The sequence below is a fragment of the Odontesthes bonariensis genome, chromosome 24 (genome assembly GCF_027942865.1).
Source record: "Odontesthes bonariensis isolate fOdoBon6 chromosome 24, fOdoBon6.hap1, whole genome shotgun sequence".
In the NCBI taxonomy this organism is placed as follows: Eukaryota; Metazoa; Chordata; class Actinopteri; order Atheriniformes; family Atherinopsidae; genus Odontesthes; species Odontesthes bonariensis.
This window is the reverse complement of record NC_134529.1, coordinates 28,278,008-28,290,923: the sequence shown is the minus strand read 5'-3', so window position 1 is coordinate 28,290,923 and position 12,916 is coordinate 28,278,008. Positions and strand designations below refer to the sequence as shown.

The following is a 12,916-nucleotide window of genomic DNA, read 5'->3' as shown; positions in this document are numbered from 1 at the left end:
GTATCCCTTGAAAGTAAAGCTAAAAAAAAGAAGTAGGAGTTGGGTTTTTGAATAACATTTCATGCTTGTCAGTATCCAGCTAGACAGGGGGGGGCATTTTGAAATAGCTGATAGAGAATGTTTTAACAGCACTTACATTGGATTGCAGTGTGATAGAAGTGATCAGAGAAGTTCAAAGGAAAATAATTCTTTTTTTTTTTTTACAGTCGGTTAATGATTTCATTTGGTTTTACCCGAGCAATATCATGCACAGATGCTTGTGTTTGGACAGCAGATTAATCTGCCCAGGAGAAAGGAATTGAGCCGCCAGGCCCCTGTTAACCCTCCGTTCCTCCCACTCATTTGTCAGGTAGTCGCTGGGAGTCGTCAGGTCGTTGCTATGCTGAAAAATCTTGACACAGGTTTAATGTGTGCATTCTTAAATACTTTGAACACAATATTTTCATAACTAAGTAATGTACCAATTCAGAATCCACATTTGGATAACGGACTACATTCACTTAAAAGCCCCTGTTACTCTCATGCATTTACTCAAATGAGCACAAACTCTGCACACCCGGGGAAGCTCTCGGAGTCTTTGGAGTTGTAGACTTTCAGGGTCGTTTCCTTCTCCGCATGGCTGGTAATTCAGCCTTGCATCTGACAAGTTATGTTCTTTTTGTTAAATGAAAAACATCTGTGACACAGTATTGTAGAGTCATGTGTCATCGTGTATCATGTATCACGAACTGGCATTTTTCCCATAACTATTGACCCTCTCCCATGGCCCTCATTAGCACATAGAACCTGCACAGCTAGAAAAAAAACACACGGCATTTAAAGGCACAATGTGCGATTTTTATGTCATTTTGAAGTGTATTGCATACAAAAAACACCTCTACCTACCATAAGAGTGTGCAGAAATAATCCTACTGGCATGTCCTAACCAAAGTTTATACGCAGCATAGCTGAGTTTTACTGCAGAATTAGCAGGATAAACTGATAGCGCCGGACCGGCAGTTTTTCTGGCCAGGAGGTGGCGATATAGAGTAAAATCAACCTCCGTTCAACCCCAGGCAGTAGAAGAAATCGCTGGTCTGGCGCTGGCCCCGCCCCCGCCGGCCCACCCCGCCCCCACCCCACTCACTCCTCCTCAGAACAGGTGCTAGTGGCTTCGTTGGTGTAGTACAACTTACCGGTTCGAATGTAGAAGTTGACGAACTTGATGAGGACATCTTTTCTTTTTGCTCGCATCCAGCTAACGGCTCTCGTACGGGGGGGGGGAGAGAGATGGGGGGATGGGTGGGCCCCGCTGGTCTACAGGCGGGGCCTTGGTGGGCAGTGTGCATTTCCTCGACATGATGGACAATATACCTACCAGGTGCTGCCACCACATGGTCGGGCGTGTGGAGTATGAATTAAATAAGAGCACAATACCGCACATTGTGCCTTTAAACAACAAAGAAAGATGATGATAAAAGTACAAGTGTTAGGTGAGTGCCAGAACTCCTGCAGAATATAGAAAAAGGAGCATTCAGACCATGCTGCACCATGCATGTCAGCACAGAGACGGGTTCAGATGTGAATGTTAGAATCATACAAAGAAAGTAGAAGGAAACCCAGGCGTAAAACCGAGGTCAGCACTGTACCAGACCTTTGTTTGGAAATGAAATGCATGAAGACTTAATCAGAGCAGGTTTGGTGAGCATTTTATGGCTCACCAGTGGTGTTTTCTGAAATAGGGAAATGAACTCTTTCCTTTATCTTTCTTGACCGGCACCACCTGGCACACATCAGCAGCAGGGCCTGGATGTTGGTCCTGTCAGCCGCCCTCCTCCCTCTGCCTCTTTTATCACCATAATGGAGTGCTATCTCCAGGCTGCTCTCTCCGGGTCCCCGCTCAGCTCCCTGCAGCACACATTCTTTCCACATCCATCCCGACACACGGTCTGATTTAACACATAATCAGGCTGGGGGGGGCTGGCCTGGCCTGGCCTGGCCTGGCCTGGCCCTGGCCCTGACAGAACTCCTCATGTGAGGACGGTGACGACAGAAAGGCCCACACTATCATTCTCACTTCGGCCCTGGCACTGTGCAAAAGACAGAGGGAATCTCCCACATTCCCACACTCGAGTTCACTTTTCTTCCTGTCTACAGTGACATTGAGACAGATGAGAGGAGGTTCAGTATTCCAGCTGCCCTGCTTGGACCAGTCAGCCCCCTCTGTACTCTGCAGCAATAAGGATCTTCACCTTGATTGGATTTGGGGGTTGTAAGCAAATCAGGAAGGTTAGTTTCGTGTTCCCCCCAGGGGACAGGGTGTGATCCAAAGTTTTTTTCATCCTGGCACCATTGTAATCATTTCCAATACTAAAGATCAAGTTCAACTTTCCACATCTGCTTTGCCACCAGAGTCTGGAAGTCAGTTTTCTCTTTTCTTTCGACTACAGCCTCAAGAGTTTGCATCACCAGCCTTACTTGTATCCCAACATTGTGCAGATGGATACACACAAACTGCCCTTACATGAACAGATTCATCTTTTTAAAAGTCAAATATTACTCTTAAACAAAATGAGATTCACGGTCTAAGTTAGGTTAGGTTAAGTTGAGTCTTGGTGTGCTGTGGTCACATCTGGATTCAGTTCTTGACAGTTTCTTGTAGCCAATGCTATCATTTTTGTGGGTACCCTAAAACATAGTTTCAACCATCACACCTATGTGAACTAGCAGAATTAGAAAGGACATATCTGGAATCTGTTAAAAGATCTCATCCCCCATTATACTCGGTTGAACAAGGATACCTGAGTTTTTGTACAACCTGGATAAAAATGTGTCATGGTATACTTTTATCACTTCAGTTTTATATTTAGGCCTGTGATGTGAGCACTGCCCTCAGAACCATGCACCTCAAACATCTTGTTGGATCAGTGTTTGTTGCTTTTCGTGTTTCCATTCTTAAATTCCTGGTGGTACCTCACCATTCAGCCCCAACGAATACACAGAAAGTAAAAAGGGCAAATTTGTGTCAGGAAAAGCAGAAGATTAGGGAGAAAAGTGCCATCGTGTCATCCCCAGAGAAGGGACATAATTATTTTCTATTTTGATCTGTGGGGCAACAGTCAGGCTACCACAGAAGGAATCACAGCTGCTCTGACTGCTGCTTCTCTGCCCATCAGCCGCTCTGTCCTCACACTGCCAACGTGTAAAAGAACTGGATGTAATTCAGGAATGTTAAGACGCTTAGCTCAGAGGACAGAGGAAATAAACCGAGCTCTTACGAAAATACAGAAATCCGTTTCCCCTTCTTTGTGTATGTGTGTATATACAAAATGAGACTTTATTGTCCTCTGTGATAAAGACGCTGCAGTCACAGGAGAGTTTGGTGATCTCCGTCCCACCAGTCGGAGGACGTCTCCACTGTCCTTTTCTCTGTGTAAAACTGCTGACGGCAGCTTGTCTCCTCGCACGTCTCTGAATCCAAGTGCTTGACCACTGGAAGGGAGATCACAAATGCTTTCTCTGTAGCCTGCCGAAGAACCGTCTGGAATGTTCGACTTGGCTTTTTCTCTCTCCGTCTCTGCTAAACCTCAACCCACTGGGGACTTCCTCGTTTCTCAGTGTCGTGAATAAGCCTGTTGTTGTGTCTGGGGCTGAGCTTTTTAAGGGGACCCTTGTCAACAAACACGCCTGCAGTCGGCCTTTATCTGTACAGAGGGGGACCGGATAAAGATAAATGGACCTTTCCCCGAAGCAACACTTCATCCCTACAAATGTAATTACATGATGGACTGGAAGTCCTCTTGTCAAAGTCATTGCAAGTAGCAAAGAGTCTGCGGTTCTGTGCAATGTTTTAACATGTTTGTGCGTCAGTGTTTGCCAGTAAAGTGTCAGTCATCTTGTCATTTAAGAGAGCGACGGGGTGAGGAGACTCGTTGTAATTTCCTCTCAGACAGAAAGTGTTGCTGTGGGGACAGTTGACTAAAAAAAACCTCTCACTCACTTCCATCCTATCCGGACTGAGAATGTGTGCCCAGCATCTGTTGCCAGGAACAGGGAACACAGCAGCAGCATGTGCATGTGCCGCAGCAGCGGCTGGAATGTTGGGCTGGGACGGCTGTGTTTGTACTTGTCACTCAATGCGCTGCCAGTGGTGCTGAGAGCTGCAGAAACACTTAGCTGCTTGTGTCATACAGACGTGCGATTTTTCAGACCTCATTTGCCGCCTTGTTGGCTCCATAAACATTTCCGGATGCCAAACCCAGTCGGTCACACTGGTAAACACTTACGTTGTCATTGGAGAAAAGCATGATGTTTGAGTTCTAAAAAGGGAGTCGTGATTTTATGTATCATTTTCGTTTAGCTGGTGCCAAACTCACATGGAAACAGTGAATTTCAACAGGGCGAGAAACACAGGCGCTCAGGCAGGGAAACTGTAGGAGCTAGTATCTGAGCAATGTGAGCAGAATAGGTCGAAGTGCATTTGCACAAGAAGACAGTATGAGACCTATGTTTCTGCTCTGGTTTTTGTACATGGCCACTGATGAATAAATGTAATAAGCTCTTTAAGCCTTATTATTTTTTGCGATAGTAAAAACATCTACAAACTTAATATTTGGCCTCATGGATTAAGGACAGATGCCTTTGGAATACACTGAAGCTCTTTTCAGACCTATGATTTGTATCTTTAACCCCTTAACGCCTATTATCGCATATATGCTACAAACCGTTTGACTCAATCAACCAGCTGAGATAGCATCTTTATTCCCCCAATGCCGGTAAGTCCATATTCACTACGGACCTAGGAACCTTATCAGAACCATAAATAAATATGTAAAAAAAAAAAGGGTGAATAAAAAAACATTGTTTTTTCACTGTTATATTACTGCGTTGTTGTTATCTTATTATTGACCATTATGCCTGTTGTCGCAAATTTGCAACATACCAAAATTTCTATTTATTTTTTGTGCAAAAGTGAAATGAATAATCTCAGCATTATTTACCATCTACTTAAAGGCTAAAACCATTCACAGCACCCAGGGAGCATGGGGGTACGGTGCCTTGCTCGAGGGCACCTCGGCTATGACACGAGGTGGACTGACACCTCCAGCTGTCAGTTCCACCAATCTTTCTCGAGTGGTGAGAGTTGAAATCGATCCACCAACTTTCTGGTTATTGGATGACCGACTCTAACCACTTAGCCACGGCTGCCTGGTCAAAGTTTTCTCCCAACAAAATGTCGCTGTTACACTTCTTATTATTCTGCCAAGTTAGCAGTGGTTGTGTAAAACAGCAGCTCTTTGAGTTAAACAACAGTATCTGTGTAGTTCTTATCAATTTTTCTGCTTTACCTGTGAACACTGACTCCTCTTTTTAGAAAGCGTAAGGTGAGACTGGTTGTGGAATTGTAGAGTCAGCGTTGGGTATTAAAAGCAGCACTCAGGGAGGATCGGCATATATAACCATAACCAACCGAAGAAGCGAGAGCTACAAAATACCTGTTCATGTATGTTTAGTTTGGAAAGCCCTTTTCTCAAAACCTTTGCTCATCTTAAAGTGCACTGTGGATATTGTCATCTGCGGGCGCAGCGGTTGTGGTGGGAAATAGCGTCCGTCCCAGCTGGGCTGCCCCCCTCGCACAGCGCCCATCCAACAGATGAGCTCTCTGTAACCCAAAGGCAAACAGACACGCTGGCTTTTCAAAATGTTAAAAAGCTCGGAGTGGCGGGAGACCGCAGAGGGATCCAGACGCTTTTTGAACCTGCTGGAGAAAGCCCTTCGTCGTCATTATGTGGCCCTGTTTACACCTGTCAGATACTGCCGCCACACGTGGCTTACTTTGCTGTCTGAGGAGTGTCGTCGCTCATCAGAACGGTACGGTGAAAAGCAGCTGAATATGATGAGTCAGCGCTTGTGGGGTTTGGGGTGGATGTTTTGCACAGTCAGCGTTCAGGCTTGCAGCCTCCTTGTGGATCTGTTTCCAATTACTCTCACAAATGTAAAGAAAGATTAAAGATAGAATCAAGTCGTTTTGTCTTCTTGGGAAAAAAGGTCTTGTTTCACAAGGCAGTGCGATAAATAGGGAATGACAGGGCTTTCATGTAGCTGAGATGGGGAAACCCTGAACCTCAGCCGAGTGTTCAAACCAGAAACTCAGATTCCCAGATTCATCTGACTGAAAAGGTGGCGGCGAGAGGAAGGAAAAAGAAAAACGAACAGTAGAACCAAACTGGGATCAGGAAGTGGGGGAAGCTTGTATCAAAGTTACAGTTCTTTCCCCCCAGTGATTTATGAAGAAGGGATTTGTTGTACTTGGATAGTTTATATACATAGAAATTCAGAGATGTGTATGGATATCTGGCTGATTGCGTAGGAGATCATGTAGCTTAGATTGCAGCTTTTCACCAGACTCTCTCTCTCTCTCTCACACACACACACACACACACACACACACAGCCAGTCTGCGGGGATTAGTCAACATCCAGACAAAAACTGTCCCACCTAGAATCTTACTCGCTGTAGTTTACCCACTTAACTGTGAATCACTGTGAATCATCGCTTTTCTCTCCCCTTTTTTATGTGGTCATTATTTGTCACATGGATTTAAATGTATGATAAATGTATGATTGTGGGATTCTGTGGGCTCACGAACATAATTCTTCAGCTACTTTGTGTCCACATAGATGGTGATGAATCCCCTGTGATTAGTCTTATCAGCAGCTTTGGGTTGATTTAACGTTGAGAGATCCATGTGCTGGTGCGTAGGTTTATCTCTGCGTGGGGAATGTTTCCTCTCACAGAGAGGACTGAGAAAGCCGGACCCTTCAGCCGACCCGAGGAGCCATCAGTCTTGTTATTTTCCCGTCAGGTTGGGATTCTTCCTTGGGCGAATGCTTTAGCGTGAGATTTGTGCTGCTGTTTCATGGCTCAGGCTGCTTGATGAACCCTGAGAGGGCAGGTTCGATCAAATACTGCCTGCACCACTATGTGAACAAAGTGGTTTGTTCTGTCTTGCCCTCTTTATGATGGGAACCCAGGTGGAAAGCGAGGACTCTTTCAGGCTGTGTTTGCACAGGACTAAGATCACCTCGAGACATTCAGTGATTTGTAATGACTGGTGAGCTCATCAGTGAATATGATCCTGTGTGAGCCTGGCTCAGCGAGTGTGTACCAGAAGAAAGGGCTGGCAGCAGTGCACACATCTGTTGAATTTCAGATCAGAGACGGTTAAACTTTCAGCGATAAGATTTACATATTTAGCCAGAAAGGATAGTCACGTTGGGATTATCTAACCAAGTCACACACTCATCCTTTCAGAAAGTTGCTTTGATGTTTGAATTAGTTGCCCGCTCACTTTGCCAGAGGAGCTATGACGACAGTAAAGGCCCGTTTTTTTAAAGTTTCCGTGAAACTTTTAACACGGAACAAGTCGAAATGAAAGACGTCCCATGCTTCCCCGTTATGTCTGGGAGCCTCGCAGGTGACACTCAACACTGGGACTCTGATCTGGAAGTCCCAGATCTTTTAACTGCAAAGACGAGATGTCTTTGGATTAGGGCTGGGTGAGTTAACTCGTTATATCGCGTTAACGCATTAATTATTTAACGCCGAGAAATATTTATATTGCGCATTAACGCATGTTTTATTTTTATTTATTTATTTATTTTTTTAATTAAAAAACCTTTTTTTTTTTTACAGCTTTTGTGCCTTTAATGGATAGGAAAGTTCAGAGAGACAGGAAGCAGGGGGCTGAGAGAGGGGGAACAACACGCAGCACAGGGCCAGCTGCAGCGAGGACTATAGCCTCTGTACATGGGGCGTCTGCTCAACCCACTACGCCACCGACCACCTGTTTTATTATTTATTTTATTATTGTAAAAGTCTGTTGCTGTCTGCTGGGGAACAGGAAAAGAAAGTAATCGGCGGATCCACCAAACATGGAGAAGGGTACGGAACTTTTACTCGGCCATTTTCATTTTAAAGTTCTTCCAGACGGCGGAGTCGACAGAACCAAAGTCATCTGTAAACACTGCCAAGTTGAATTGTCTTCTCAGCGTAGTAGTTCCAGTCTAAAATATCACTTAAAGGCAAAACACACAACTGATAGCAGCAAGTCATTCAAGGAAACAGACAGTGGAGCGAGGCTTCTACATAAAAACTACAGAAAGATGCTGATGTTAAAAGTGTGTTTGCACAACAAATGTTATGGCACTTTCATTCATATGGGAGCACATTTAAAATAAAGCTAAATGCTAAAGGCTATACACTACTTTGAATTCATTTTTGGATTTTGCGTACAAATGCGATTAATCGTGATTAATCAGGGAAATCATGTGATTAATTAGATTAAACATTTGAATCGTTGCCCAGCCCTACTTTGGATATTTTCCATGTTGTCAATACACAACTATATACGTTTTCTAGTATTGCATAGTAGATAGCAAATACTGCATGAACAGTGGCTCTTCCTGTATGTTTGGATAAAGCTGTGAAGGACACGAGTGACATCGTTTCAACGGCTCCACAAAGTCAGCGACGTCACGCATGTGATCTCACCACAAGAGAACTGCGGGCTCAGATCCCTCAGACCCACAGCTCAGTCGAACAACAGTGTTATTTAGACCTGACAGTAGGAAGAAGTTTGAGTTCTCACATGTGTGAATGCTGATTGGCTGTATGACAACGCAGGGTTCAGCCATTCACAGCCGCAACAGTCGCTCACTCTGCCCGCCTGTTATTCTGGCTGTGGTCATCAGGAACATAAAGCTTTTTTCCAATGACATTTTCTTACATTTAGATGAACTAAAAGGTAAATAATTTCACTATAAGATTACATAACAAGCCCATTTTAAATATGGATGTGATGCAAAGCGAGTAACGGGCCATTTTATGCAGCTTGTCTGAAATCTATAGCTGCAATGCTTAGCTGACAAGTCCATCAGCACTACTCGGCAGCCATTGTTAAAGTAATTTGTAAAGCATAAATAGCATTTAATAGTTCCTTTCCACTATTGAACGCGAGGATTTGTTGTTATTGTCTGCTTTTGTCGTTGATTGAACAAATTAAGATCACAAATGAAGGCATTCACCTCAGGCTTTGGGAAATTAGTCATATTGTGATGCTATTGTGTGGATGTAACCGTTCATGAGTTACTAAAGACGGTGAAGTGATTTGTAATTGATGATGAAAATAGCCCATTGTAGCTCGTCTTTAGACTTTATGTTTTTCCTTGCTTTCCACAGCGTGTGGACGTGGTTTCTACAAGTCTTCCTCCCAGGACCTGCAGTGCTCCCGCTGTCCGGCGCACAGCTTCAACGACCGGGAGGGCTCCTGGCGCTGCGACTGCGAAGACGGCTACTACCGAGCCATCTCTGATCCTCCGTCTGTGGCTTGCACAAGTAAGTCTACCATGCCGTTGCTAGGTAAACACAGCACAGATCACTCGCTTTTTAAGCACCTACACATGTGAGGGAGGAAAAGAACCCGATCCAGGCCTGCTCAGTCGGTCTGCAGTGCTCTCATGAAAGCCCCAGATGTGTTCCATAGCAGCTCCTCTGCCTCCCAGTCGGTCATCATAATTATGTTTGCAGGCTTGGGTGTCTGCTTTCTGTCTTAGCTGCTTGCTAATGATGAGAGGAGCAATTTGCCATTTCCCGTCTGAAAGATTGCAATTACAGTCAGCAGCAGCAGCCGCGCAGCAGCAGCCGCGCAGCGGTGCTTCTTTGTCCTGCTCAGTGTAAGAGTTCTGTGACAGCCATTGATGTTTTATTTACACAAGGTGGTGGGTTCGCTCTGAATGGGTTAGCCTCATTTGCTGCCAGATCCTATTCTTCAACATGTTTATTTCAAATTGGTGCTATTTTTTCCTTTTTATGTTCCTTTGCAATCAGCTACTGTGCATGGAGGAGTGCAACTCGTGTTAGCACTCTGCTTTATCTCTGGAGGTAAACGGGAGCCCTAAATGAAGCCTCTCTGTTGATAATGTATCACAGGACACACGGAGAGGCCCTCAAGTGTCATGTGGTGTAACCACAACACGTTTCTGTCATTCCTTTCCTGATAAAACCATCAAAGCGATTGGAGAATTTCCCATTGCACTCGTTTATTTTGCAGCGACAGCATTTATTCATATGTGGAAAAATATGCCTGCTGACGCCTCACATTGAGCTATGCTGCTTTTTCCCAGTTCACATAAAATAGGCCAATTCAGAGCATCTCATACGTAAGGGTGTGTGTGTGTGTGTGTGTTGGTGGGCATGTGTCCATGACACAGAGAGATATTATGCAAACATTTGGATTGTATAATGTTGCACTGGCTTGTCTGTGCACTAACTCAGAGAATCAAAGGGAGGATTTAATGAATTGGAGTTTGGAGCTGAAGTTGAGTTCCATGTAAAAAAACGTTTTTTTTTTTATGAGCATTTCTGCAGCAGCAACACGTCTGTTTCTGCCTGCCCCAAAATCTTTTGAACAAACTGTACACAGGTGTGTTCCCGCTGCCAGAGGTCTTCCAGTTTTCACCTTTTCTCAGATTCTTTCTTTTCACTTTGTGGTTTTTATGCAAGTGAAAATATGTCATTTGGGAAAACGGCTGCAGTAAAAAGAGAAATAAAAGATGGAAAATCTCTATTTAGAGGCTTTTTTTTTGCATTTCAGCTGTTGTGTTCCTCTCGCTGTGCCTGAGGAATCTGGCTTTGAAGTATTTGGGTGTGTCCCAAACTGCTCACTCAGTGTGTTAGCTCGTCAGCTCTTTCCTTTTTTGTGTGGAAGCGCTCAAACGGTTCAGAGCTGCTTTTCCAAAACCATTCACAAGTTTTCGGTACAGCTGATTACATTACACTGTAAAGTGGTTCACTCCATGCTACAGTATAAGGCACACCTATGGTTATGTATTCCATTTATTTTTATTATTCAGTCTTTGAAGCGGCACAGTCCCGTGTTCAACACACTGAAATCGCAGCTCAGGAGGAATAAAACACCCAAATCAGCATACTCACACTGAGCTCCTTTACTTTATTGTGTCAGTAGGTTGCAGAAGAAAGCAGGAATTGCCACTGCATTAGAAGAATTTAGTTGTGTTATCTTTTTGATTGTTGCAGTTAGAGAATGGACATGATTTTTGCTCTTTGTTCAGTGTGAAGCAGCAGAATGTCTTCTGTGTTTTAGTAATGCCGCGTTAAGAACATCTTAAAGATAACTGAACAACGGCAGTGGACCGGTTGTAAATGCATCCAGGTGTTTTGTAGGCCTTCAGTTTGAGCACGTTAAAGTTTCCAAAGCCGTATGCGTCCGTTTTAAAGAGTTCCTCCCGGCTTGTGACACAGACAAGGATATAACTCAGGCTAAGCAAATTTGAAGCTGGCCAGTGACAACAAACCACCAATCTCTCTGGAGCAGAGAGGCAACTTAACAGATCTTGCTCAGAAAGACAGGTCCATTACTCACTTCTCCAACCATCCTAATCGGATGTTAACGCTTCACTCTGGCATCTCCCTCTGATCAAGGGCAGCGCACACATGCGTTGGTGAGAACGGCAACGTTCCCCCTCTCGTCCTCTGGCTGTTCCCTCCTGGATAATCACCTTGCCCAAGCAGTACAGTAATTACTGAAGTCGCCTAATGCACACCGTCCATTATTCATTTTCATTAACTTTGGGTCTTACACTTGATGACCCCACACCATTATATGTAAATATGTATTTTCAACTCGTTTGAAAAGCTTCGCAATTATTCAGCCAGCACAGTTTTTCCTTTCGGTGTGCACATTTCCTCATCCATCGCTGGATTAAGTCAGTGTGAGCAGCAGTCGCTGTGATTTCCTTCTTCTGTGTCTCACCCAGCCAGGGAGAGAATAGGAATTGAAAATGATTTTGCACTTCTTGAATTAGTAGCTTGATTGACAGATTTTTTTTAAATAGGAGGTTATAGCAATCGCATCATAGTCTTTAGAAAAATAGTGAGATGGATCTCTGGCATACAGAGATTAAGGCTGTGTCTTAATCTGAATGAAGATTTGAGAAGACATAAGATGGAGATGTTACGTAGGGATTTGGAAAAGCAAATCGCATGCTGAATAAAGATGAGAGAAGACGTGCCAAAAACGGAGCTCTGAATAGATTGTTTCCTATGTGGTATGTGCTGGGGGGGGGTGGAGGGAAGAAATGCTTTTGTTTGTTCAATGTTTGTCCATGTAATTCATATGCAAATATCTGAGAAGATGAGCGATGTGTGAACATGATGTGTGTCTTTGGGAGGAAAGATACAGACTGAAGTTGCTGACAGGTCAGGGAATTGGTCATCAATCATGTAACAGCTGGGAGCAGTGTTGGTGCAAGCCAGGGGCAGAAAGGGGCATTTGTGAGCAGTCATCTGCCTCACCCAGCCCCCCGCCACACCCCTTATATATGTGCCACCTCAACAAGTATGCATCCGTCAGAGTATCCATCAGAGTATCCGTCAGAGTATCCGTCAGAGTATCCTTCAGAGTATCCTTCAGAGTATCCTTCAGAGTATCCGTCAGAGTAATCAGAGTATCCGTCAGAGTATCCTTCAGAGTATCCAACAGATTATCCGTCAGAGTAATCAGAGTATCCGTCAGAGTATCCGTCAGAGTATCCGTCAGAGTATCCTTCAGAGTATCCTTCAGAGTATCCGTCAGAGTAATCAGAGTATCCGTCAGAGTAATCAGAGTATCCGTCAGAGTATCCGTCAAGCCCTGAGTTGCAAGGAGGCAGCAGAGTGGACGGGCTGTGTTTAATTCAATTCAGTTCAGTTTTAATTACATAGCACCTAATCACAACAATGTCTTCTCAAGGAACCACATATTAGTTCAATTCAATTTGCATTCTTTATACAGTGTCACAAATTCAAAGAATAAGTTTTCATAGGGTACCTAAGAAAAGAAGCTCATTAAAATCCAATAACTATTCATTCATTCATT

At 44.1% G+C, this 12,916-nt stretch overlaps 1 protein-coding gene across 4 annotated transcripts in view; it reads left to right on the top strand.

The window, feature by feature from the left end:
* epha7 (eph receptor A7) overlaps positions 1-12,916 on the top strand; it is a 147,504-nt gene that overhangs the window by 14,201 nt on the left and 120,387 nt on the right. For all 4 annotated transcript variants that reach the window (XM_075459699.1, XM_075459698.1, XM_075459697.1 and 1 more), the window contains exon 4: positions 9,220-9,375. In XM_075459699.1, coding sequence (XP_075315814.1) covers positions 9,220-9,375 — 156 coding nt within the window. The remainder of the gene's footprint in view (positions 1-9,219; positions 9,376-12,916) is intronic.